The sequence below is a fragment of the Aspergillus steynii genome (assembly GCF_002849105.1).
Source record: "Aspergillus steynii IBT 23096 chromosome Unknown P170scaffold_9, whole genome shotgun sequence".
In the NCBI taxonomy this organism is placed as follows: Eukaryota; Fungi; Ascomycota; class Eurotiomycetes; order Eurotiales; family Aspergillaceae; genus Aspergillus; species Aspergillus steynii.
Window position 1 is genome coordinate 90,757 of NW_020194406.1, and position 24,873 is coordinate 115,629.

At 51.3% G+C, this 24,873-nt stretch overlaps 11 protein-coding genes across 11 annotated transcripts; 6 read left to right on the forward strand and 5 right to left on the reverse strand.

Moving 5' to 3' along the window:
- Nucleotides 1–1,824: 1,824 nt before the first annotated feature.
- P170DRAFT_416521 (glycoside hydrolase family 3 protein) lies at nt 1,825–4,500 on the reverse strand (the record flags this gene model as incomplete). The annotated part of the gene is made up of 3 exons (XM_024847124.1): nt 1,825–3,946; nt 3,998–4,317; nt 4,372–4,500. 3 exons carry the CDS (start codon nt 4,498–4,500, stop codon nt 1,825–1,827), a joined length of 2,571 nt encoding a protein of 856 aa, XP_024699420.1.
- Nucleotides 4,501–5,059: 559 nt separating this feature from the next.
- On the forward strand, nt 5,060–6,675 carry P170DRAFT_416525 (sugar porter family MFS transporter; the record flags this gene model as incomplete). The annotated part of the gene is made up of 4 exons (XM_024847125.1): nt 5,060–5,119; nt 5,182–5,890; nt 5,969–6,151; nt 6,215–6,675. 4 exons carry the CDS (start codon nt 5,060–5,062, stop codon nt 6,673–6,675), a joined length of 1,413 nt encoding a protein of 470 aa, XP_024699421.1.
- Nucleotides 6,676–7,124: 449 nt separating this feature from the next.
- Nucleotides 7,125–9,165, reverse strand: P170DRAFT_479892 (siderophore iron transporter mirA; the record flags this gene model as incomplete). Its single annotated transcript, XM_024853733.1, has 6 exons — nt 7,125–7,443; nt 7,505–7,834; nt 7,897–8,594; nt 8,640–8,735; nt 8,783–8,948; nt 9,008–9,165. 6 exons carry the CDS (start codon nt 9,163–9,165, stop codon nt 7,125–7,127), a joined length of 1,767 nt encoding a protein of 588 aa, XP_024699422.1.
- Nucleotides 9,166–9,757: 592 nt separating this feature from the next.
- Nucleotides 9,758–10,837, forward strand: P170DRAFT_440493 (alpha/beta hydrolase). The gene has a single exon (XM_024850091.1). It carries the CDS (start codon nt 10,067–10,069, stop codon nt 10,790–10,792), a length of 726 nt encoding a protein of 241 aa, XP_024699423.1. The 5' UTR covers nt 9,758–10,066; the 3' UTR covers nt 10,793–10,837.
- A 54-nt stretch (nt 10,838–10,891) lies between these two features.
- On the forward strand, nt 10,892–13,178 carry P170DRAFT_440494 (MFS general substrate transporter). The gene is made up of 2 exons (XM_024850092.1): nt 10,892–11,535; nt 11,590–13,178. The coding sequence occupies exons 1-2, from the start codon at nt 11,300–11,302 to the stop codon at nt 13,136–13,138; spliced, it is 1,785 nt and encodes a 594-aa protein (XP_024699424.1). The 5' UTR covers nt 10,892–11,299; the 3' UTR covers nt 13,139–13,178.
- Nucleotides 13,179–13,306: 128 nt separating this feature from the next.
- On the reverse strand, nt 13,307–14,508 carry P170DRAFT_513384 (uncharacterized protein; the record flags this gene model as incomplete). Its single annotated transcript, XM_024855103.1, has 3 exons — nt 13,307–13,972; nt 14,102–14,358; nt 14,412–14,508. 3 exons carry the CDS (start codon nt 14,506–14,508, stop codon nt 13,307–13,309), a joined length of 1,020 nt encoding a protein of 339 aa, XP_024699425.1.
- A 565-nt stretch (nt 14,509–15,073) lies between these two features.
- P170DRAFT_368478 (imidazolonepropionase) lies at nt 15,074–16,405 on the reverse strand (the record flags this gene model as incomplete). The annotated part of the gene is made up of 1 exon (XM_024844863.1): nt 15,074–16,405. One exon carries the CDS (start codon nt 16,403–16,405, stop codon nt 15,074–15,076), a length of 1,332 nt encoding a protein of 443 aa, XP_024699426.1.
- Nucleotides 16,406–17,488: 1,083 nt separating this feature from the next.
- Nucleotides 17,489–18,645, forward strand: P170DRAFT_450328 (NAD(P)-dependent oxidoreductase; the record flags this gene model as incomplete). The annotated part of the gene is made up of 5 exons (XM_024851116.1): nt 17,489–17,521; nt 17,572–17,760; nt 17,811–18,139; nt 18,187–18,324; nt 18,381–18,645. 5 exons carry the CDS (start codon nt 17,489–17,491, stop codon nt 18,643–18,645), a joined length of 954 nt encoding a protein of 317 aa, XP_024699427.1.
- Nucleotides 18,646–19,031: 386 nt separating this feature from the next.
- Nucleotides 19,032–20,667, forward strand: P170DRAFT_367886 (membrane transporter; the record flags this gene model as incomplete). The annotated part of the gene is made up of 4 exons (XM_024844830.1): nt 19,032–19,356; nt 19,409–20,198; nt 20,253–20,309; nt 20,367–20,667. The coding sequence occupies 4 exons, from the start codon at nt 19,032–19,034 to the stop codon at nt 20,665–20,667; spliced, it is 1,473 nt and encodes a 490-aa protein (XP_024699428.1).
- A 741-nt stretch (nt 20,668–21,408) lies between these two features.
- Nucleotides 21,409–23,572, forward strand: P170DRAFT_392176 (aldehyde dehydrogenase family protein). The gene is made up of 4 exons (XM_024845963.1): nt 21,409–22,695; nt 22,743–22,827; nt 22,877–22,935; nt 22,986–23,572. The coding sequence occupies exons 1-4, from the start codon at nt 21,693–21,695 to the stop codon at nt 23,435–23,437; spliced, it is 1,599 nt and encodes a 532-aa protein (XP_024699429.1). The 5' UTR covers nt 21,409–21,692; the 3' UTR covers nt 23,438–23,572.
- Nucleotides 23,573–23,582: 10 nt separating this feature from the next.
- On the reverse strand, nt 23,583–24,853 carry P170DRAFT_367683 (FAD-dependent oxidoreductase; the record flags this gene model as incomplete). The annotated part of the gene is made up of 2 exons (XM_024844819.1): nt 23,583–24,746; nt 24,800–24,853. 2 exons carry the CDS (start codon nt 24,851–24,853, stop codon nt 23,583–23,585), a joined length of 1,218 nt encoding a protein of 405 aa, XP_024699430.1.
- Between the last annotated feature and the right edge of the window lie 20 nt (nt 24,854–24,873).

Below are 24,873 nucleotides of genomic sequence, written 5' to 3' on the forward strand. Positions count from 1 at the left end.
CTGTCCTACCCATCCGTATTCGGAAGGTGGCTATGTATGTCTGTCTGGAAATCTATTTCGATGGCCAATTGGTTGATGCTTTATCGTGTGACAGGAGAGGGGCCTACGTACGCGTCGGATTACTCCATGCCTTCCCTCCTACGTAGCTGTGGGCGACCACTAACTGCCTGGAACCAGGGGTAAAGATAGGGGCTAGACATGTCAGTCCGACTGAGGTGATTGCTCAAAGATGAGAAGTCGGGCCTAGGATCTTGGGGGCGTAATGTTAATCTCCAGGATCTGACTAGGGTGATCCTGGTTGTGACTGGACAGTGATATTCGCCACCAAGCATGTACTGAATGCGAGTGCAGGCACCAAGATCTTGTGGCCGAGGAAGCTGGACGTCATATCATAAAAGTCGAAAGTTGGTTCAAACTTCAGCCTCGTGATTATTTATTCCCTTACACACCTTCCCGGTCTTTGAATGATTTCTTCGCCAACGTCAGCTCCTCCGATTCACCTGCCCATGTCTTTCACCGAGATCGAACGAATACAGAATTCATAAGAAATTAGACCTCTTCCTGATCAATAATAAAAGGAAACAGCTGGTTGGATCAGGCTGTATAAGTAAGCAGCCGCCTCAATCTTGATAACAACAAATTAGAATCACCAGTCAGGAGGAACTAACTATATGTAGGTGCTTTATGATGGCAAATGCGACAGGTTCCTCGGATCTGTCGTGGGCAACGACCACCGCCTCGGACAGTGAGGGAATCTTCATATTGGATGAATCCAGTGGGCATTATATGTCCCTGCCTCAAAACTACAGCAACACTACAAACTCATTAAATTCAAGCACTGGCTACGACATGACCAATTTTGAATTAACGCCAAACTACCAGACAGGTAGGCCTGGAGGCTCCAGAAGACTATCTGTGCCATCTCCCTCGTCTACTTTCCGAACCGACCGGCCTGATCAGCAGCTCGGAGTACCCCAACTCAATAGCATGCAACAAGCTAGGTACAATGCCCAGCTACTTACGTCACATAGTAGTCCACATATTGAATTTTCAAATGAAAACTTGATGGGTGGCTCATCGAGGATAGACTGCGACAATAGCTGGTCAACGGGTCAAGGAAACAATCAGCGTGGATTGAGCGCCACGTCCAGATGGGATGAACAGGGGTATGATATCAATCCGCCACTTGCCATACCTGGATACTAATATGGTACTGAAGCTCGGATTACCAAGACCGATCGCTTATATGCAAGTGGGAAGGATGCACCTACCCACGGCCCTTCAACCGAGAAATGGATCTAGTTCGACACATCCGAAGCTTGCACATATCGCCAGGTGCATACAGATGTTGCGTGCGACGATGTCCAAAGACATTCAGTAGGAGGGATAAATTGAAGGAACACCTTGACAAAGCTCACTCGGATCAGCCGTGAGTGTCAGGAACTGGAACTACTCACCACTATTGCCTCGACCTTCTTGCGAGATTTATTGATTTAGTTGTGTTCGTGCTTTAATGAGATTTCAGGGGCCAGTACCAGAGTGTATGCTATTTATCTGGCTTGCGTTGTGAAAGGCTTTATTAGTAATCAACCGAAATTTTATATTGGTTTCCTTGCTTCGCATACAACCCATGTTGAGTGCTTTTACCAGGTAATTTAGTAGTACTAACATTTCTAAACATGATCTGTTTTATCAAATTTGAGAATCTCCTATGGCTTAGTTATATCATTCTGGCAGAAAACGGTCGTAAGCAATGTAGCATAAGGGATAGATAGAAAGTTTAGATCAGTCATTGGAATAGTATTGCTTTTCTGTTCACATAATTCAAGGGATCCATTTCATGTCTTCGTCAATAGTGAATTCATGGGACACGCGGACCGCACCACCGGCGTTTTCGCAAATGCCTATCATGTATGCCCCTTTTCCCAACACCCAACAGCTCTCGTTCCAATGCGCCATGTCTCTGAATGTAATCTGAAGTCGTATAGTCTGACTCTCGGCTGGGCTTAATACCGATGATTTTTCGAAAGCTACTAGCTGTCTTGCCTCGGGGCGACCCAACAACCAGGAGTATGCTTGAATGACATCCTGCCCAGCAATTCGGCCGTCGTTTACGACCTCGACATGAAACGTAAGACCTGCCTCATGAAGAATGATTGCGGGGCCCTTCATTGAAAATGTCGTGTAACTAAGCCCCTCTCCCAACCACCATTGCGGCTTAACCCGATGACTGGGATACCAGCGATAGCCCACCTCAACGTCTTCCTTGTAACACACCTGGCCGTTCACGCCCGGCCAGGATTCTGCGTCAGCGGAGAATGGGAGATCCTCGTATCTCCGGGGCCAAGTCATGGGGAGTCGTCCGCAAGGGCTCTTTTGCCCCAATAGAACATCCGCAAGCGCATTGCCAGCCTCTTGACCGCCATACCAAGCCTGGAGAATCGTTCCGGCATCATCGCTCCACGGCATTTCCACGGGCGAGCCGGATTGGTTGACAATTATCAGGCTAGAGGGTTGTGTCATCCCAGTCAGAAGGGTCTGAATTAGCTCGTTCTGTGATCCTGGTAGCTGCATCGTTTGCCGATCAAAACCTTCACTTTCCCATTCCTCGTTCAGTCCGATAACGGCGACAGTGAAGTCGCTTCTCTTGGCCAGCTGCAAGGCATCAGAAACCAAATTATCTGGCACTTCCTCGAGAAATCCGAGTCTGACAGACGGCTGAATTCCAAAAACATTTGTGGAAGACTCTTCCGGGGATGGATCATTTGTCGTCTTGGATGACGACTCAAGAATGACCTCATACGTTTGATTGGCCACCATGTCTATGGAATGGCATACCTCCGCGCTTCCGAAGGAATAGAACATTTCTCCCGGCTCTGTCCAGTCATAGTTGTCAATCAAAAGTGCCCCGTTGATGAACAGGCGCGAATTCCCGATGCTTGTGACCCCAAACGAGTGTCTGCCCGTAGTGCGAGGGGTCACAGTCGAGGACATCCGGAAGGAGTATGGTCGGATACTGCCTTGAAGCATTGCAGGTGCCGTATCAAAGAGATCCATTTGCGAATTGTCGCGATATTGAGTTTCAATCAGACGCCCTGCACACCCAGGAGCATCAAAAAAGTCCAACCTTAAAACCCCGTCTTCCCCGCCAACACGCCATTGGGATTTTGACACGAGAGGAAGCCATCTGTAATTATGGCAGCCGATTGCATATTGCACGTCAATGTCAACCCCAAGCTCGACAGCACGCTGCTTAAAAGCCTCCATGGGGTGACTCTGGTACTGGGGATTCATACTTGCTGAGCCGCCACCACCCGCTGCACCGACCTGCCCGTTCGGGCCTATGAAGGCAACTCTTTTGCCTGCGACCTTCTCCGAGGAAAGGGGTAAGATATTGTTTGAATTCTTTAAAAGCACGAGGCCGTTGCCGACTACATCGCGTACAGTCTGGATGTCAGTAGAGGCGGTGGAGGACTTTTCCTCTCCATATCTGCTTTCCACGGCAGCTGACTCGGAAAGCCCTAAAAGGTTCATCGTCCCCAGCAAGGAGATAATCCGTTCGCAGGAGAGCTCCAGAGCTGCTTCCAATTTCCCACTATTGTCTTTCTCGAGGGCCTCCAGCAATTTACTTCCCCTTCGCTCTGAAGGACCCGGCATTTCTAGATCACAGCCTGCGATCAGACTCTCTGCCGTAGAATTTGTGCCACCCCAATCGCTCATAACGAGGCCTTTATACTGCCACTCATCTCTTAATGTGTGCTGGATGATTTTCGAATTCATGTCTGCGTGCAACCCATTGATTGAGTTGTAGGATGTCATTATACACCCCGGTGGATTAGGTCCTTTGATCAGCATTTCAAATGGGCGGAGATAGATTTCGCGGAGGGCTTTTTCGCTGATTTGAGCATTAACCGTGAACCGCTCGAATTCTTGCTCATTTGCCACGCTTATTCCCAGTCAGATCGAATAGTAATTAAGGATTTAGGATCGCACCTACAAATGCTTCGCCGTGGCCGCGACCGTCCCCGTTTCCTGTACTCCAGCGACGTATTCGATCGCCAGTGTGCCACTGAGAAACGGATCTTCGGAAAAAGACTCGAAATTGCGGCCACCGAGTGGATTGCGAATACAACACATTGTGGGTGCCAACACAATCTGGGCTGCTTTAGATTGTACCTCCATCATCAGGACGCGACCGATCGCTCGGACGTCGGTTTTCGACCACGTCGCAGCCTGGGCTACTGGCGCCGGGAGAAATATTGCTTTTGATCCTCCAACTGACAGTTTCCCGCGCGCACCAGCTGGGCCATCGGTTGTCTTCATCTGTCAGCGATTCGTTCCTCTAAATCTTGCTTGATGGAATTTAGTGACCTTCAGAGAGCCTATTCCCAAGCGTGGGATTTCGTGGGTTTGCCAGCCATCTGCTCCGGATACGAGAGAGACTTTCTCCTCCAAGATCAATTGATCAAGAAGCTCTTTAACATTTTTAGATGGAGCCATCGTGTATCGCTGTCTTGTTGAAGCATCCGCTGGAAAGGGTTCATTCTTCATGGGGAGTGAGCACCTCCGGCCTTTATGCCTCCTAGGCCGATGTAGACTTTCAACAACCATCGGCAAAATATCGGTAATCGATGAGCGTAGGATTTGGCGTGGGGGTCCTACAGGATCATGCCTGCATCCTACGCTTCGGGGATGAACACAGCCAATGATTCATCGTTCTATAAGTCACCAACGACATCGCCATACCATATTGGGCACTAGCTTTGAGACAGGCACCGTTAGTGCTCCTCCCGCCAGATTTCTTGTCTATCGGCATAGCATTGGCCATTTAAATCCCTGTTCCCTATCTGTATTATCGAATAAAACAAGTATGGTACCCCGCTATTGAGTTCTACGAAGTGGAATTCCCCGACCTGGCGATTGTACTTAAATAGAGTCCAATAACGTGTGATGAGTGGCAGGGGTATGCAGCCACCCCAACTTTCCTGCGAACACAGTCGAAACTATGGATCAAGAAGGATCTGACAAATTGAACAAGGATGGGAAATTCTTGGTGTTTATGCTTTGTTTTATCGCGACGTTCACGTCCGCAACGCAGGGATATGATGCTTCCATGATGGTATCTCACTTATCTCCTCTCAGAAATACAGGACGTTGACTTGATTCTAACAATTGATGCAGAATGGCCTCCAAATCCTTCCATCGTACACAGAATATTTCCAATTGACTACAGCCACCACATCTCTCAACGTTGCTATCGTCTTTCTCGGCAGTGTGATTGCAACGGTCTTCGCAGGATGGTGGTCTGACCGCTGGGGACGGAAATGGGGAATTGCCTTGACTTCCCTTCTGGCGATGTCCGGTGCAGCCATCCAAGCCGCCGCAGTGCACGAGGCAATGTTTTGCATCGGTCGCCTAATTGTTGGCATGTCAATCACCACTTGCGCCACTGCTGCCCCGGCCTATATTTCTGAGACTGCTCATCCTCGCCACCGAGTCATGCTCACCAGTATATGTGGTGCTGCTTGGTACGTGGGCAGCGTCATGGCGGCAGCGATTACCTACGGCACTCAGTATATTGATAATACCTGGACCTGGAGATGTCCATCTCTGCTCCAGTTTCTGCCCTCTATTTGCTGCCTTCTTCCACTTCCTTTCATTCCCGAGAGTCCTCGGTGGTTGATTTACAAGGACCGATACGAGGAGGCCCGCGCAGTTCTGGTGAAGTACCATGGAGCTGGAGATCCGTCGGCACCAATCGTGAGCGTCGAGTATGAAGAGATTCAGGAGACATTGCGATATGAGAAATCTGTACAGAAGACAGACTTCAAGGCACTGGTGTCGACCACATCGAATAGGAGACGCCTCTTGATCGTGGTCCTTGTGGCTGGTTTGTTCATCCAACTTTGCCTTTTATAGCAACGTAATAATTTAAATTGTCCACATACTGACATTCATTGACTGCTAGTCTTCTGCCAAATATCCGGGAACAATATCATTACCTACTACTTTGGCAGTGTCCTCACCGGTTCTGGAATTACCTCAGTCCAAACACAGCTAGCTATCAACATTGGATTGAGCATATACAACCTCGTTTGCGCCATAGTGGGTAGCTTTTACGTCGATAAACTCGGCCGACGACCATCATTTCGTAATAATACCTTTGACATACCTTCCTCCCTTGGTATCTCATCAAACTAACCCGGCACTACAGTTATCTCAACAATCGGAATGTCCCTCCTCCTAATTGCAGTCGCTATCATGACGAAAGTATTCTCAACAAACCCATCCCCAGGTGGCTCCGCAGGCCAGATCGTGCTCATCTTTCTTTTCTATGGCTGCTACTCCCTCGTTTGGACCCCCCTATCGTATCTTTATCCCATCGAAGTCCTATCCTACTCCCTACGCGCCAACGGCCTAGCCTCCTACAACGGCATCTGCTATCTAGCGGCTTTCTTCAATACGCATGTTATCCCTTACGCGATGGATTGGTCCAGCTGGGCCTTTTATTTGATCACGGCATTGTGGTGCCTTGTAGAGGCGGTGGTGATCTGGTTCTTGTTTCCCGAGACGAAGAACATGACGCTCGAGGAGATCAGTGCGGTGTTTGATGAGCGCATGGAAGGCGAAGATACTGACAAAGGGAAGGCGAGTGGAGTTGAGATCGTGCAGTGAGATGGTAGACTGGATCCTTTTGCCCGTGTGCGACAGCTTGTTTCTTGCCCTTTGCGATTTTCCCACTGGAACATGCTTTCTGATTTATAGTAGATAACCCATCCGATGAGGATTGGTGGTAAGCTGAACAGAGTATAGCTTTTGCCTAGGTTTAAGGAATAGATAGGAAAAGTATGCATGTCTTATTTTAGTGGGCTTTATACAAAATAATTTCTAGTATATGATTGCAGACAACGGAAGTATAGCTGCGTTATTTTCTGCTCCTCAGAAAATCTGACCTTCAAGTATATGATCGTTCTTTCTTTCTTTTTTTCTTTTTCTTTTTTCTTTTTTGCCACATCCACTCAACCGACTGCAGGTTTCATATATATATATGTTGACGCCACAAGCTCAATTGACCACGTTCAATCAAATTACGATACCCAAGTCCATTTGTGCCTGGAATACCATCATCTCTCAGCCCTATGGCCTTCCGTTGGACCTTCGCCCTCCCCATCCTCAGCCCCCAGTCTCTCATCCAACTTCACATTCTTCAAAAAGAACATCACAATCAACATGGGCGCCAAAGCAGCCAACCCAGCAATACCCAACAGCCTCTGAGACTCGCGATAGCTGCGGTCGACAGCGTCTCGAATTGGACTTCCAAGCGGATACTTCTGTGCCACTTTAATGGACCCGAAGATGGCCTTTGCTTGCGACTTGGCATCGTCGGGGAGATAGGTTTGGAGCTTCGACGGAAGGGTACTGCGCCATATTGCGCCAGCCACACTGTATATCACCTATCTGTTAGAAGAGATAGTCTATCAGAAAAGAAAGGACGGATACGAACCTAGTCCCAATGGCCCCTCCAACGCTCATCGAAGCAAAGAAGACCGCTGTTACGACGGAAACCTCTTGCCTGGTAACAACCGCTTGTACCGACACCTGAGAAGCCGTCTGGTAGAATCCACGACCGATACCGATCAATGCTTTGGCCGTCACAAAGGCTGCTTCGTTACCTGCCTTTCCGTTGCCCATGTCCACCAGGTATAGCAAGACGCCCATGCCTAGTACACAGAGAGGAACGCCACTAAAAACCCATATCTGAGAGCGTTTTGAGTATTTCATGAAGAAGGCCACGAATATGCCGGATACCTGGAAGGCGACGCGTAGAGAGTTGCTGTTTTTCTTTTATCAGACTATCGATCCCAATTCAGTTTACTATACTATCAAGAGACTTACTCGATTCTGGTTGCGTGACCAGCACTGAAATGCCCTGCAACTTGGAGATAGCTGGTGAAAAAGACCGAGAACACAGAGTAATGAAAGAAGTCAAGTGCGCCGAGAATGCATGCTGCTGCGACCGTGCGATTGTTAATCATCCGGTACGGGACAAAAGGCTTTTTGGCAAACCATGCATCCCATACGAAGAAGGCGATCAGGAGGATAATACCAAGAACAACCATGGCGATGAACGATCCCTTATGCCAGGCGTTGCTGTTATTGGCACCGGTAAGGGATAGCGGGATAAGAAGAAGAGATAGACCGGCAACAAGAAGGATTCCTCCAGGCAGGTCAAGTTGAACCCAGAGAAGATCAAAGGTTTGCTTCCATAATGGATTTGAGACTGCGGGCTCAGGTCTTGGAGAGTTGGACATTTTGATTGACGCACGGTGCTGGTAAATCAGCATGGTCGCAATCAAGGGCACCGAACAAATTGGAAGAATAATTGCCCACATGCCCCATCCCCAGCGCCAGGTAGAATGATCCAAGATGCGCTGGGCAACTATCGTTCCGAGATATAACGTGGGAATGGTCGTTAATGAATCTGGGAGTGTCGACCAGATACCACGGTTGATCAGGTTGGTAACGTCAGCAACGAAAACCTGCTGCGTGAGGGCGTAGCCAGTAGAACCGATGGCCTCGAATATTCCCGCTGCCTACATTCGTTAGCGTGATACATTCAGGGGTCTGGTCATGAGTACAATGTATTGAGGAATATCTTGGCAGGCCGCATAGATTACATATCCAAGCACAGAGGCGAAGATTGAAAGAATAAACATCTCGGCTCGACCGAAAACCTGGGACACGTTAGCGACCACCGGAGATGTGGTACCGGATATCATACATCACCGAGCTTTGCAATAATTGGATAGGCCGATATACGCGTGATGTTCATGACTACTCGAGCAGCGCCCATGGCGGAATGCTGTTTGAAGGCGCTGGTGGTATAGGGAACATAAACCTGGGTGGCATAATCACCAAAGTTGATAGCAAGAGTAGCTAAGAAGAGTCTAACAAAAGTGAAGTCAGCGATCCGATGTATATTTCACAAGTAAGAGTGCAATCGTACCCCACAAAAGCTATGATCAAGCCTTGCTTGCTCCAGGTGTTGCGCAGTATATCTGCACGCTGAACACTAGCCTGTAGGCTGTCCGCGTCGGGCGCTCGCTCCACATCCTTTCTCGGAGAAAGACACTGTTGAAGGCCATCGTTGTTGGAACTGTCCATAGTCACCTCGTGAGGTTGATCAATCGACACCCCGATCTCTTTTCCTCTATCTGGATTGATTGCCATCATCAGCTAGACAGTATAGGTTCCCACAGGACGAACGCAACCGAAGAAGCATAAAAGCACGTGGCTCATCACCATAAGGCGGGCCAACGGCTTTTAACAAGCCTTTCTGCCGTCAAGCCGAGGCCTCGTATTCGGCGGGGATGCATTGCGTGGTGGCTCTCGAAGAGTATAGGTAGTGTATGGAATGTCTATCTAATCTAATCGATCGATCGAATCAGATAACGAGTGCCAAGCCCGCCAAGGCCGGAAGTTGACCGCGAGCCCTCGTCGCCAGCGTTTTTGGTCTCCCAGTTTTGCTAGTTCTGTTCACTGCTCGCCCTCGCTGTGCGAGGCTCCGCTTTCGGAGCTCTCGTCTCCGTTCTCTAGCTGGCAATTGGTTCTTGAAGTCCCCAGCTCCTTGCCCGTCTTGGTGCTCTCAAGCGAGGTCTAAGGCCAGGTGGTTGCACCGGTCTTGGCGTTGCAGCGGTCGTTGTATTTGACTGTCCTTGCTTTCCCATTCACATGAGACCGTAGGGCTGTTTCGCTATTGGTGCTTTCAGAATCCTGGTCAAGTCTTAGCCATGGCCGAGAAATTGCCGACAGAATCCTCGAATCCTGGCGGGGGATGGTCCTTCACGCGTTCGGACGAGTTCTCGCTGCGGAATGTTTCCTCGTGGCGTGTTGCGGATGGGCCGGACACTGACGGCCATCTCATCCAAGTCTCCTGGCCACTCGACTGGCCAGCGGACCCGTCTACTCGTGCCAATGTGCTGTAGGTCGCATCCTGCATGTACCCCGATCCCCAGCACGGTGGAATAACAAATGCGACCACAGTTACGTGGTGGACGGCAATGCTATGTTCCTGACTGCCACGGAAGCCGTGCGACGACGACAGGCCCTGCGACCGGACGAACCGGGCACCATCGTCGTCGGTGTCGGATACCCACTGGCAGATACAGCCAATATCTGGGATGCGCGACGAGGGTATGACCTGACGCCTCCGTGTGAGGAATTCACGGCACCCAAGGGCCCCGACGGCCAAAGCCAGGCGCATGCATACGGTGGCGCGGATAAATTTCTTCAGCTAATCACGACGGTGGTGCAGCCGGTCCTGCTTGGCTCGATATTTCCACGCCTCGAGCTGGGGCGGACGGCGCTGTTCGGTCACTCCTACGGCGGGCTTTTCGTGCTCCACTCCTTGTTTACACGCCCGGCTAGCTTCGACACTTATCTAGCGGCTAGTCCCTCGATTTGGTGGAATGACCGGTTTATCCTCGCCGAGGAATCGCGCTTTCTTGTAGACTCCGGTCTGGATCCTCGGCCAGCCCTTCGCCTGTGCTATGGGTCGCGGGAGCAATTTCCTGTTCGCGATAGAGGCGAGTCCGATGAGAGTTTTCAACAACGGGTTCAGGGCAAAATGGAACGTCGCATGAATGACAATTGTAAGGAAATGTACGATCGACTGGTGCGTGGCGATCAACTGCGATCCGTTGAGATCAGGGAGTATCCGGATGAAGATCATGGCAGCGTGATCGCAGCGGCGCTGAGTGGCAGCATCCAGTATTTCCTCGACTTGGATTGAGTCAGAGTTGGTGGTCTGACTGGTGGAGATGTAGCTGAATTGAACTTTTTTTCTTTTGTGCTTTTTTCTGCCTGGTCACACCCCAATTACTTGCATACACAGCCTTGTCCTTTTATGTAAAACCTCCGACCAACGGACGCCCCCAAGACCGTCTAAAGGATCGCAAGCGCGCACTACCGACGCCGTTTTAACCACAATCTGCAAGTGGGCCGAACTCAATCAAATTATCTGATCATCAGATAAAGCAAATTTGTTCTTGAACCCCACCAATCCAGGGCCCTGACCTGTGAGAATCTATGCGTAGCGTCCTGTTGGTCTGCCCAAATGGCCCTGGTCCTTGCTGTTTCTCAACGCTAGTGCAAGCGAGGGCTTGGAATGTAACTCGGATTGCCAACCGGATTTTCCCGCCACCGCCGCCCCGGTGGGCAAACATGGCGGTATTTAGGAATGGATCTGCCCGTGGACGGAGGAGCTGTCTGATCTGGCACTCACAACAGTCGCGATAAGATGAAGTTCAGACTTCCCCTCAAGGCGGACGAGGTCCCTGTGACCGAGGAGGAAGTTCGACACGACAATGAAGCCGTTCCCGAGTCCTACAGCAAGGAGGCACAGGCATCGGCCCCTGCAGTTGGGTCGGACAGCGAGAGCGAGCTGGTCAATCCAAACTTCCAGCATGGTGTGCAGACGGCGCAGGCCATGACCCAAGTCTGGTCGATGCAGCATATTATTCTGGCTTATGCTCTGTGAGTCGTGATCTCGCGTTCTTCAATAATCCCGGCTAATGAGGCATGCTGCAGGATTTGGATCATTCACTTCGTCATGGCCTTTGCGTCCGGAATCATCGGAGTCCTCACGCCATATGTCACCAGTTCCTTCCAGCAGCACTCCTTGACGGCCACGACGCAGATCTTATCCAGTCTCATGGGCGGTCTAATGAAGTTGCCTTACGCCAAACTCATCGACATCTGGGGCCGACCGCAGGGTTATGCGCTGATGCTCGGCTCCCTCACGGTCGGTCTGATCATGATGGCCGGCTGCAATAACGTTGAAACATACTGCGCTGCGCAGGTCTTCCACGCGATCGGCACCAGCGGCATGAACTTCACCATGGATATCTTCATCGCCGACACCTCCGCCCTCAAAAACCGAGCCTTCTGGATCGCGTTCATCGCGTCGCCCTACATCGCCACCACCTGGGCATACGGTCCCGCTGCAGACAGTGTGCTCCAGACGATGGGATTCCGCTGGGGATTCGGCATCTGGGCAATCATCCTGCCCGTCGTCTGCTCGCCTCTCTTCTTCCTCTTCTACTACAACCAGCGGAAGGCCATCAAAGCAGGACTGGTGCCCGAGCGCACGAGCAACCGCTCCTGGTGGCAGTCGGTTGTATACTACCTGAGGGAATTCGATGCGCTGGGCCTCCTCTTCCTCGTTACCGGTATCGCGCTCTTCCTGCTCTCGTTTAACCTCTACACCAAGCAGCCCGACGGATGGCGCTCGCCGCTCATTATTTGCTTCGTGACGATCGGCGGTCTCCTCATCATCGCCTTCGCACTGTACGAACGCTTCTGGGCCCCAGTCACCTTCATCCCGTGGAAGCTCATGAAGAACCCGACCGTCTTCTTCACTTACACCATGGCAGCATCCATCTACACGGCCTGGTACATGTGGGACAACTACTTCTACTCCCTGCTGATCGTCGTGATGAACCAATCCGTCACCCACGCCACATACATCACCAACATCTACACCGTGGGCTCCTGCTTCTGGAGTCTCGTCATGGGTGTTCTGATCCGGTACAACGGCCGTCTGAAGTGGACCGCACTCTACTTCGGTGTCCCCATCACCATCCTCGGCGTCGGCCTGATGATCAAATTCCGCGAAGCAGACACTAACATCGGCTACATCGTCATGTGTCAGATTTTCATCGCTTTCGGCGGCGGCACGCTCGTCATCTGCGAACAAATGACCGTGATGGCCGTGTCCACGCAGCAGGATATCCCCGCCGTCTTGGCTATCGAAGGCGCTGTAATCTCGATCGGAAGTGCCGTGGGTTCTACGATCGCCGGTGCCATGTGGATGGGCATCTTCCCCGAGAAGCTGATGAAATATCTCCCTGCGAGTGAGATGGAGAATTTCGCCAGCATCTATGGCGATTTGAATGTGCAGGCGGCATATCCGATCGGGAGTGACGCGCGGAATGCGATCAATCGCAGCTACAGCGAGACGCAGCGGCTGATGTTGATTGCGGCGACTTGCTTGTATATCTTCACCCTGGGATCGGTGGTTATGTGGAAGGATGTGAACGTGAAGAAGATTCACCAGGTGAAGGGTCGGATTCTGTAGACAATGTTGCTGGTCAACGGCGAGGACAAGGGGTGCTAAGGGTGGTATATATAAAAGTTTAATGTCTTATAATGCTGGTAGGGAGGTGCATGTAATAAAAGGGCGTGAGCTCAGAGATACTACTTCTCACAGAACCATTTGAATTTTGAAAGTAATGCGCCTCAGCCCTTACAACCGGCTCTCCGTCTTCTTCATTCTCTTTTTCCCAGCTGACACAAATTGTCCGGTCTGATGACTGACGGCCACCAGCCTCATCTTCTCATCAAACAGAGTTGCCTCCACGTGGACCCCCCCATTCCGGATACACTTGACCTCATTCCTCAAATAAAGCCACCGGACGCCTTCAGCCGGCAACTCCTGCCGAATGTCGATGGACATCGCCAGGGCCACGTTGACTATCGACGCATCAAAGCCTTCCGAGCCATCGTTCGGCACGTCCCTCCAATTTGGCTCGCCTCGCTCCCGTGCTTTCTTTTGGGCGGCGGCATACCGTAGAAACGCAGTCATACTGACTAACTGTAGGTCATGTTTGCTGGGCAGGAAATTGCATTCGGGAGGTAGGCTCGCGTCCATTATGAAGGGGATCATATCGGTGGTCCAACGAGCTCGGGGGTCGTTCTCCATCCCGTCATCATTTGAACTCTCTTTGGAGTGTAGAGATGAGCCGGACGGCGCACAGTCCCAGCCGGGGGTTACCCACTGCTCAATGAATGGGGTCTCGGGGAACCAGTCGACAGGGATAAAATGTTTCAGATAGGAATGGGCTCGTCGGAACCCGTTCGGTTTGAATGACGTGTGATAGCATATCCAGCCGGGGTCGGTGTGAGTTTCCAACTTCGTGAGATCGACAGGACGAGGGGGTGGATGGATAGTCCAGTTGGTCGGTCGAGTTAGAGATGATGCAGATCGGTTGGAGAATCCGAGGTATTATTACTTGCTGTCCGCAGGAGAGATCAGGAACACGTACAGCATGTCAACGGAGATGGCCATCTCGGTACACTTTGTTGGCTGAAACACCTCCACTCTTAGGGTCGACCAGGCCTTTCCAACGCTGATCTCGCGGAGGGCCATGCGAACCGGGCCTCTGGCAGGAAACAAAGGTCGATAGTACTGGGCATTCATTGACCGCAGACTAGCTTGGGATTCTAGGCCAGGACGCTGGGATGCATAGTGCGAGGCATACTGGGCTGCAAGGCAGGGCATGTAGCCACCCATGGTTACTGGCGGCGTTAACCGTCTGGATCAATGGAAGAGATCTATGACATTTACCTACCCGAGCCGAAGCAAATATCAGGGGAAAGAGGAACGATGCATTCCTGGGAGCTGGAAAGCGCGGGCTTCAAGACATTGGATAGGCTGGCTTGCTGCATTGTGATCAATTATGGCACAGGAGATGCTGGTTAAGCTGGGAGAATGGAAAAATGTGTTCTCTGTGTGATTGTGATTGCCCATGATCCACCAGGTGTACTTATAACCTCCGAATGCATATGATCGCATCACATGAAGTTGAGAGAACAGAGACAGGGATATGTAAGTGGAAGCAAGTATGCCATGTCCCAGGATCTATCGATCCATGAAACTTGTGTTCTTTTACACTACAGGGTGACTCTATAGAGTAACAAACTTGGGCCGAGACAGGGGAAAAGGTCCTGACATGCTGATCCCACATACGCCGAAGTTTAAACGCAGGTTTTTTATATAAGGTTATTTGTAGTAAGGTTTATGGCTGGCGCAGGCCTTGGTGACGATAATGAGCTGCAAGGTTCAAATTATGATATCATTCAACGCTCGCTCTGCGCTTTTGACTGCAAGTCTATTTGTGTCTTCTGCCTATAATTAGACTTGAACCACCTAGAGCATACTCAGGAAGCACAAATAAATTCTAAATGAATGTTTGACTTGTTCTTGCCAAATAGAGGAAGAATCAGATTGCGCTTAATGCTGAATGCGATGTGGATCATACAAAGCATCAACGGAGAGACTCTCCAACCTGCTCGTCACAACGCGTCCATCCTTGATAATCGCCGCTAAGGCCTGGTCAACTCTATCCAGGATAGAAACATCCTCTAGCGGATTCGCATCCAGAACCAGCAAGTCTGCAATTGCCCCCTCCCTAACGTCGCCTAACCTTCCTTCCATTCCAATATACTTTGCCGCGTTGACGGTCGCCGAACGCAAAATATCCACCGAACTCAAAGCACCCGATCGGATGCTGAATTCTTGATTCTGCAGCGGATGCATGCCCGCCAGGAGATCGGACCCGTAGCAGATAGTGATGCCCGCATCCCGGAGAGTTTCCAGCGCCTTGAGCCCACTCGCCAGCACCTGCTGATTCTTAGCCTGGCTAAACTCATCCAGAAAGTTGTCAAACGGCGGCTCCGACATGCCCTTATACGTCACCAGGGTGGGTGTAAACACAACGCCCTTTTTCTGGCAGTACCTGGCCGTGTCCGGGTCGATGAAGTTCCCATGCTCAATGCCGCGAACGCCGTTGTCCACTGCATGACGTATCGCCTTCGTGGTGTACGCGTGTGCCGTGACGTAGGTGTTCGAATACGCCGCGGTGGTGGTGATGGCTTGGATTTCCTCGGCCGTGAACTGCAGCATATCGAGCGCATCGGTCGGGGTCGCCACTCCACCGCCGACCATGATCTTAATAAAATTAGCCCCTTGGCGCAGCTCGTCCCTTACAGCTGCCAGACACTCCGGAACGCCATCGCACACCCTTGCCAGCGACGGCGAATGGCCCCCGCAGCACTTCGCTTCGTCGCCCTGATACGGAGCTCGAAAGTCCCCGTGTCCGCCCGTCTGTGAGAGCGCCTTCCCAGCGATGAACAGGCGAGGACCAGTGATAAGACCCTCGGCAATGGCATCTCTCAACGCCGCGTCGGCACCGCCGGTATCTCGCACCGTTGTGAACCCACGCAGCAGCATCTCCCGGGCGACATACGCGGTGCGATAAGCGATCGCGTTCGGACTGGTCGCGAACAGGTCCTTCAGTAAGGGACTTCCCGGCGTCGCTGTTAAGTGCACATGACAGTCAATCAGTCCGGGACAGAGATAGCGATTTTGCAAGTCAACTGTCGTGGACTCGGGACTGGAAATCTGCTCCGCTGGGCCGATCCCCGCGATAACGCCGTCGCGGATACGAACGCCGCTGCTGGGGATGATGCGACCGGCGCTGACGTCCACAATATTGACATTGACGAGGGTGAGATCTGGAGGCTGGACCCGATTCAGCCAGGGCTTGGATATGTTTGTAGACATGATGAGGGCAGTTCGGTGTATGCGAGAGTGTTGGACAATGGTGGAGGGAAGGAGCTGCTCCTGAGTGGGTGATCGCCATGACTCGCTCGACCCCGCACGAACAGACTGTGGAACCAATGCGAGAGATGATAAGGCCTACGAGATAGTACTGGGACCGATCATTGCACAACTGTGCTACTCTCGGGGTTATCAGGCTGAATGCAGCCGTGGATGTCGAACACGCCCTTTCGGAGGCATTCCCGGCGTCTCGGGCAACAGCCGAAGGCATGGATGAACCAGGGATTGAGTCTTTGGGCCCCTCATATTGCCCTGACTTACCTACACCTTTCGCTTTGATTTAAGCTTGTAGGATGTTGTTGTAGGATACTTTGTGAAGAAATCGTCGTAGTTAACTTCGGGTCTGGAAAGACTACCTTCCAATGCAAGATATATATTCTATTTCCTCTCTGGTGCTTTGGGCTTTCTGCGACCGATGCATACCTCAGTAATTAAATAAGATAGAACAACCAAAAGCATAATAGGCCATTATAGACTAACCGGAAGACTAGAACATCGAGTATTGTTCAAAAAGATTCATCCTAGGAGCGAGAAGACTGACGGCTATTGCCCAGCCATCGGACCGCGGCCCGAATCCGAGAGATAGCGACTTCCACAAGTTTCCTGCTCTCCTTAAAGCTTGATCACCAGAAATGGATTGATATTAAGGCCTACACACAGTGAGTTAGTCAGAAGCGTAGTGTTTGGAACTTGGGTATGTAAGATGTTGTGAACAACGCTCGACCATAAAACTAGGCAGGTACCTAGTCTGAGCGCTGGATTGAACGCAGAAGGAGTTATTGACATTGTCAACCCTCTGAAAATGCGGGGCAAAATAGAAAGCAAGGAGAGAACTTAGAGCAAGGATAATCACCGAGAAAACAGATCGAAAGATCGGATGTGCATCCGACAAGGTTCCAATGGCGGGTGGTTAGATGGAGTCGGCCGAGAAGAGCAATCTTGAGTCATAACTAGATAGTATATAGATAGCAATGAAGATAATACTTGAATGCAATTCTCTAGTCCAGGCATTCAAGTCTAGTCACCATGAGAAATCCATCGAGTCCCCGTATTGGCTGGGTGAGTGCTCCAGACAGAGTCAAACTAAATACGAGACTGATAATTCAAAGTACGGCCTAGGATCTATGGGCCGACCCATGGCCGAAAACCTGCAACAATATCTCGCAAATTATGAACAACCAAACCTGACCTACTATAATCGCACCATGTCGACGGGCGCAGATTTAGAAGCTCTCGGCGCGGTGCCTGCATACAGCTATGGTGATTTGGTAGCAAATTGTGACCTGATCTTCACAATGGTAGGCTCCTCCCATGGTTTTGCAGACCCCACATCTAACACAAGCATCAGGTGGCAAATGATGGTGTACTGCAAGACCTAATGCGAGGCGTCGCCAACGACGGTCAAATACAAGGGAAAGTGTTTGTCGACTGCTCCACAGTCCACCCCGATACGGCTGCGAACGTGTCCGAGCTTCTTGCCATGAATGGAGGGAGGTTTCTTTCCGCGCCGGTATTTGGTGGACCAGCGATTGCTTCATCTGGAAAGCTTGTCTTTGCGATCGGTGGACCTAGCGAGAATGTCGAAACGGTCAAGGGATACATTCTCGACGTCATGGGACGGAAGATCATCGACTGTGGAGAGAAGGCGCAGAATGCGGCCCTTCTAAAAGTCGGAGGGTAAGGGCACATTGCACGATTCACAGGTGAAAGCTGACAGCGACCAGAAATATCATCACGCTCAATCTCATGGAAGCAGTTGGGGAGGCACATGTGTTCGCGGAGAAAACGGGGCTCGGCGATGCTGCCATGCAGGAGTTGATATCGGAGTCATTCGGGGCCGTGGCGGGCGGATATTCGCAGCGGTAAGGAGTGTTGTATGAGAGAATTGGGTCAACTAAATCTAACCTGGATATTGTAGGTTAACCAGTGGGATATATGCCCCCCCGCTCGACACACGGCCAGGCTTTGGCGTGTCCCTGGCGATCAAAGACGCAGCGCATGCACTGTCTATTGCCAGTCAGAATAACGTGAAGCTGCCCGGATTAGAAGTGGCCGATCGGAACATGCAAGCAGCTCGGAAATACGCCGGTGAATGTCTGGACAGTAGCTCAATGTATGGCACACTCCGGAGAGAGGCCGGAGAGACGTTTTGGAATGAATCAAGTCGACAAGGAGGGAAATAACAGCTGTTCTTATTTCAAAACACCCGACCCGAAGAAAACAATAGATGATTCCCAACAAAAGAAGAGTTTGCAATGAAATTACGGCGATAGAATAAAGACAAATTTGAACCAAGGAGAAGATGTCGTCTCGCATTGTGGAGGAAAGTACACCCTACACGTTGCGTAGCCTGCCTGGTGTGCTTGCCATCTGGGCACGAGCGAGGTGGGCGAGAATTCTAAGAAGGAATGATTTGTTGAACAACAGTCCCGAAGACAGTCATTCTAGTGTTACATCATTCTTTCCTGTTCTTCGATCTCATCATCTGGTTTAAACGTCGTTTGCGTTGTTCGAATCTAGCACTCCAATAACATCCCCACAAGCCGAAATGGGCAGCATCGGCAAAGTCATGAAAAGATGGTTTGAAAAGCGCACTCACCCGCTATTTCAGAATTTCGTCGCTGGGCAAGTTAGTCCCTCCAGTGGCTGCGATGATTCAACTGTTAACAATGTAACTAGATTGGTGTTGTTCCTTCAACCCGGTTTCTATCTAGCACTGACCGGTCTCGGTGCCGGTGGTGGTAGACCCAGCTCTTTAGCTGTCGCCGCCACTGCCAATTGGATCTTGTATCTCGTTTTCTTCCTGACGGGATGGCTTGGGGGTGTGCTCATGAATCTCATGGGCCCAAGAGTGACCATGGCCCTGAGCGCAGTTGGATACACCTTATATACCGGTACGTCGCTGGGAATATCCTTCTACATAGCCTAGCCAGCTCATGACAGCAGGCGGATTATGGTATCTCGACAAGACTGGTCACTCCTGGATGGCATATCTCGGTGGTGCCATAGAGGGAGTGTGCGCGTCTCTGCTATGGACGTCGGCAGGAGCGATCGCGTATTCCTATGCAGAGGAAAAGCAAAAGGCCCGCTACGTGACGTACCAGTGGATGTGCTGTGCAACCGGGTCAACAATCGCCTCGCTCATGATGCTGGGCATCAATTTCCACCAGAGGACCGACGACGCGCGAGTCCCGGAAAGCATTTACGGCTCGCTCGTGGGCCTGCAGGTTGCATCCATGTTCATTGCGGCCGTCTTTCTCGTGCGACCGTCTGCGGTGGTTCGCAGTGACGGACAGAACATTGCCAGAAGCTTCGAGTCGACTTGGAAGGCCGAAATATGGAGTCATCTGAAGATGTTCGCAGAGCCGGGGCTCCTGGAGCTTCTGCCGCCCATGCTGGTGGGCGAGATTGCCCTGGCGCTACAGAGCTCCTTGAACGGGTACTTTTTCAACATTCGCACGCGCTGTTTGAACAACTTCATTTTCAGCGCCGTTCAGATCCCAGCTAGTTGGGGAATCTCTCGATTCCTGGATAGCTCGTTCTTGAAGAGAAGAGCTCGAACCCTTGCTGCCATCTGTCTCGTGGCCTTGTTTACCGTTGGAGCCTGCACCATTCAGACCGTGTGGTTATTAATGTATAGAGTCGACCGGAGAAGGCCCGGACCGTCGACAGACTGGAGAGACGAGGCATTCAAGTCAACATGTTATACCTATATTCTTTCGGGAGTGGTATACGGGTAGGCAGCATCCCATCTATCTCAACGCTTCGTAATGTGACCTGTTACCTCTAGCACCTTTCAAATGGTAACGCAGTATGTGATTACCTCCCTTACCAATGATCCATTGAAGTGAGTCTCCTTCCTCTATGTTCTCAAATGCTGTCTTGAAGCTGACATCTCTTACAGACTCGCCCGATACTCCGGCGCATTTCGAGGGGTGAATGCACTGGGCATGATGGCTTCTTTTATCATTGACAGCCAAGGCGTCAACTATATTTATCAGCAGTGGTACCAATTTGGCGCCTACAATCTCGGCATTATATCACTGGGTTTCGCGGCTTACAACTACGTGACCCAAACGAACTACAACAGCGAGCCGAATGTCATTGTACCGATAGACGTACAGAACCAATCGATTCCGCTACAGAGCATAAGCACTGGGAACGATAACGGCGGCGAGCAGAGCCAAGCCACAGGCGCGCTGTGATTTGGGGACGAGTAACTCACGACCTGTTGATGTTGTTTGGATTTGCACCGGAGGAGGATTGTTTTCCGCGTGAGAAAAAGTTGGAAGAGAGTTGGGATCCTGAACTATCAGGAATATATCATTATTGAATTTATGTCTCAGCCGACAAAAGGCTTACAATTTTACAAATCATTCATCGCAATTGACCGTGTCAGAACCGTCATCCAATCTGGTTAGTATTGCGACAGGGCTGATCCTTGATCCCTGCATAAGGATCGATGCATTTTAGCTGTAGGTCAAAGCGCAGCAACAAGTGAAAGCCACCGCCAACGATTTCATAAGGAGGCCCGTAAGATCTGAACAGCAATAACAGTGTTATGCGCTGGTGATAATACGAGGGGATAAAAATATCCATCGCGTGGGTCCGCTTCACTAGAGTCCTTTCCCGAGACATTCATTTCCTTGGCGGGAGCAACGGTTTCAGCAACTTTGCCAGGAAGGAAACGTGCTTCCGCTTCGTAAATGAGCATATCCGATTGGTCTAGAGAGCAGGTACAGGGCCGCAAACCATGGCTCGAGCCAGTACGGCTGGAGATCAGGCAAACGGTGGCGTGCAGCAGCGTTGGATCCTAAACAAAGAACCCCTGAAATAGCCGTAAGAGCTAGGATCCCTGCGCCCCCCAACAGTCAGAACCAGGGGAAGCTAAGCCGTATGATTCCGATGTGTGCCAAGTGAGTCACTCTGGATCGCAGGACAGGGAACGCCGTTGGATGGTTTCACTAGTCCGACTAGGCAGCACGGCGTAGGCAGCATGACGCGCTCAGAACGCAGCAAAAGCCGCCGAGTCCAACTACGCACCAACTAACTCGTGCTAGAGATTGCTCATATCCAAGCGACCCACGTTGTTCCGAGGCAGACGGAATTAAAGCCCGTCTCCCCGCTTCGATGGCACCGCCGATCGATGCTGTTGTTCTCCGAGTACTTCCTGCCTGCCACCTCCTGCTCCTCTGACACCTTCCATATCTCTTGATATTCGACAAGCAAAATGTCTACAACATATACTTCAGAATCCCAGGTGGAAACCGCCTACCAAACCCTCCGCGATACCTTCCGATCGGGGCGCACTCGAGAACTCGCCTGGCGCAAATGGCAGTTGAAGCAATTGTGGTGGCTTCTCGAGGATAACGAGCAGCGGATTATCGATGCTCTCCACCACGATCTCCATCGCCACCCGTTCGAGTCGGTGCTCAGCGAGTTGCGCGGCATAAAAATGGACCTTCTGGACCATGTGCAGAACATTGAAAAATGGACAGCCGATCAGGTACCGGACTGCCCGCTCCCCATGAAGTGGCTGCTGCGTCCGACCATTCGCTACGAGCCACTTGGAGTCGCGCTGATCATCGGGCCCTGGAACTATCCCACGTCCCTGATCTTTCAGCCGTTGATTGCGGCCATCACAGCCGGCTGTGCCGTGATGTTGAAGCCGTCGGAGATCACCGTCGCCACGCAGGATCTGATGGTCGAGTTGATTCCCAAGTACATGGATTCCAGCGCTATTCAGGTGGTGACCGGAGGAGCAGCAGAGACTGGGAGCCTCCTGGCGAGGAAATTCGACCACATCTTTTTTACTGGGTCGGTGAATGTAGCGAGACATGTCGCCGCCGCCGCAGCTAAGAACCTGACCCCCACCACTCTGGAACTGGGAGGCCAATGTCCGGCTATTGTGACCAAGTCGGCTGATATCGAGGCCGCAGCTCGCGACATCGCGTGGATCAAGTTTGTCAATTCGGGACAGATCTGTCTCTCGGTGAACCATGTGTTTGTCCATCCCGACGTCGAGAAACAGCTGTTGGAGCGGTTGACGTTCTACTTCAACAAATATTTCAAGGAGGGAGAAGAAGGAATGACGAGAATTGTGAACCAGAGAAATTACGATCGCTTGAAGGGTCTGTTGGAGAAGACGGACGGCCGGGTGGAAACTGATGCGGCCTTGAGCAACGAGAAGCGCCAGATCCCTCCGTCTGTTGTGTCAAATGTCAATATGAAAGGTGGGGTTTTCTGAGCATTCAGGTTTACAGAAGGCTAATCAACACAGACACGCTGCTTTCCGAAGAATTATTTGGGTCGATCTGCCCGGTGATGACATCGGCCACCCAGGATGCCATTGACTCGATTAACAGGTAAGCATATTCCTCTAAATCACGAAGAGGTTGCTAATCCCCTGGACAGTCTTCCCGCGCCTCTTGGTCTATACATTTTTGGTCATGACCACACGGAGATTGATCACAGTACGTGTTACCCTGCTACAAATTGTCTGACTTAACCTGACCGCGAGTAGTCATCTCATCCACCCAATCCGGTGGTGTCACCGTCAACTTGGTGGCTCTGCATGCCGCCATCCCCGGTGCTCCCTTCGGTGGTGTCGGAGAGTCAGGCCACGGCTACTACCACGGGCAATGGGGATTCAAGGAGTTCTCTCACATGCGCACTATCGCCAGGCCAAGACCGTTGATCTCGAAACTTTCGGCTTTAGCACACCCGCCTTACTCCATGGACGGTTTGAAATGGCTCAGGGTCAAGAATGGTCTAGGATTTAAGCGAGAGTGGACTCTGGAGGACGAGAGAAGGGTCAGTAGTCGTGGAAAGTTGCTCAAGATCAGCTCGCGTGCTATTAACGTTCTCGTGGTTTTGGTGTCGCTTGGCTTGCTGGACTATAAATCGAATCAGCGACTAGGATTGCTACGCAGAGCTCTTGGGGCGGTTGAATATGCCAGGACGTGGTTTGGATGAGAGTGTGTGCTACAAGGTGGCAATTACTCACGGCTTGTGTGGCATTCTTAAGCTATACAAATGTACTTATGACGCTTTCTTCGATCATCAAGTGTATGACTTCTACATTTGAAATCACTTATGCGACTACCTGTGCCTTCTGCCGCTACGACCAGTCAATGGCCCCTCCGTAGGAGCAGTTGTAGTCCATAAACTCCGCCGGACTCATCTTCACTCTTGTATCCCCAGGATCAGTGGCTGGCTTTGCTGCTTGCCGACTGTATGCCTGGATCGTTGTTGCCCGCTCATGTCGACACTCAAACACTGCCCGATTGACTCTCTCGACCTCATCCAGCGACTTTGGATCGTTCTTCCCCTCGAATCCAGCGAAAAAGGCACCGACTGCCTCCGCATCCTCGATCGCCTGACTGGCTCCTTGACCCTGCGTCGGCAACATCGCGTGCGCCGCATCGCCAATGAGCAACACCCTGCCTCGATACCAACTCGACAAGGGATCCAAATCACGCAGCTGCCAGAGCCCTACGACCCCAGCCAGCTGAAGCGGTCGCTGGGCCCACTCAGGAAACGCAGAAAACGTATCCAGCATTTTATTCCGATCACCGGCCGTCGTCCAACTGGTGTTACTCGACGACTCTTGCATGCTTTCGTCCGGAACAAGAGCTACGATGCCGTATATTGAACCGTTCCTCGCCGGACCCATGATCAGACGACGATCCATCCCCATCACCATAGTAGTACACGATCTGCATGGATCGATCACATCTGCAAAGTCAGTTTTGCGCAACTCCTCCGTCGTAATCATGGTGCGATATGCAGATAGCCCTGTTCTCTTTGCCTCCACCTCTTCCCCTAAAACCGCCTTTCGCACAGTACTCTTGATCCCATCAGCCCCGATGATAAGATCCGCGTGCATAGCCTCTCCGTTAGCCAAATCCACGACTCCCTTTTCGCAATCGCACCCAACCACCCTCGACGAGACCTTCACGGTAACCGGTCGCCCGGGATATTCGTCTGCTGTGGCCCGATGCTTCAGCACAGAATGTAAGTCTGCACGATGATACATCATCCTCTCAGCCCCGTACTTTGTCGCCAGCGGGATGCGCATCTGCATTTCCCCGTCTGTGTTATAGATCTCAAACGCCTCGTCGACCATTGATCCTTGGTCGCGAAGGAGGGACGAGAGACCCCATTGGCCCTCGACAATCTTCGATGCATTCGGTTGTAACGAGATCGTGGCTCCGATCTCTTTGTGCATTTGGGATTGTTCCAGAATGGTGATTTCGCGGTCGTCAGCGCGCAGAGCAATTGCCTGTAGATGACTGTTAGAGGCAGTAGGGAACGGAAGAGGGTAGGAGGACATACGGCTGCTAGGCCGGCGATTCCGCCGCCGACGATGATTATTCCGAAGGAGTCCATTTCCTCGGTATCCTGTTCTG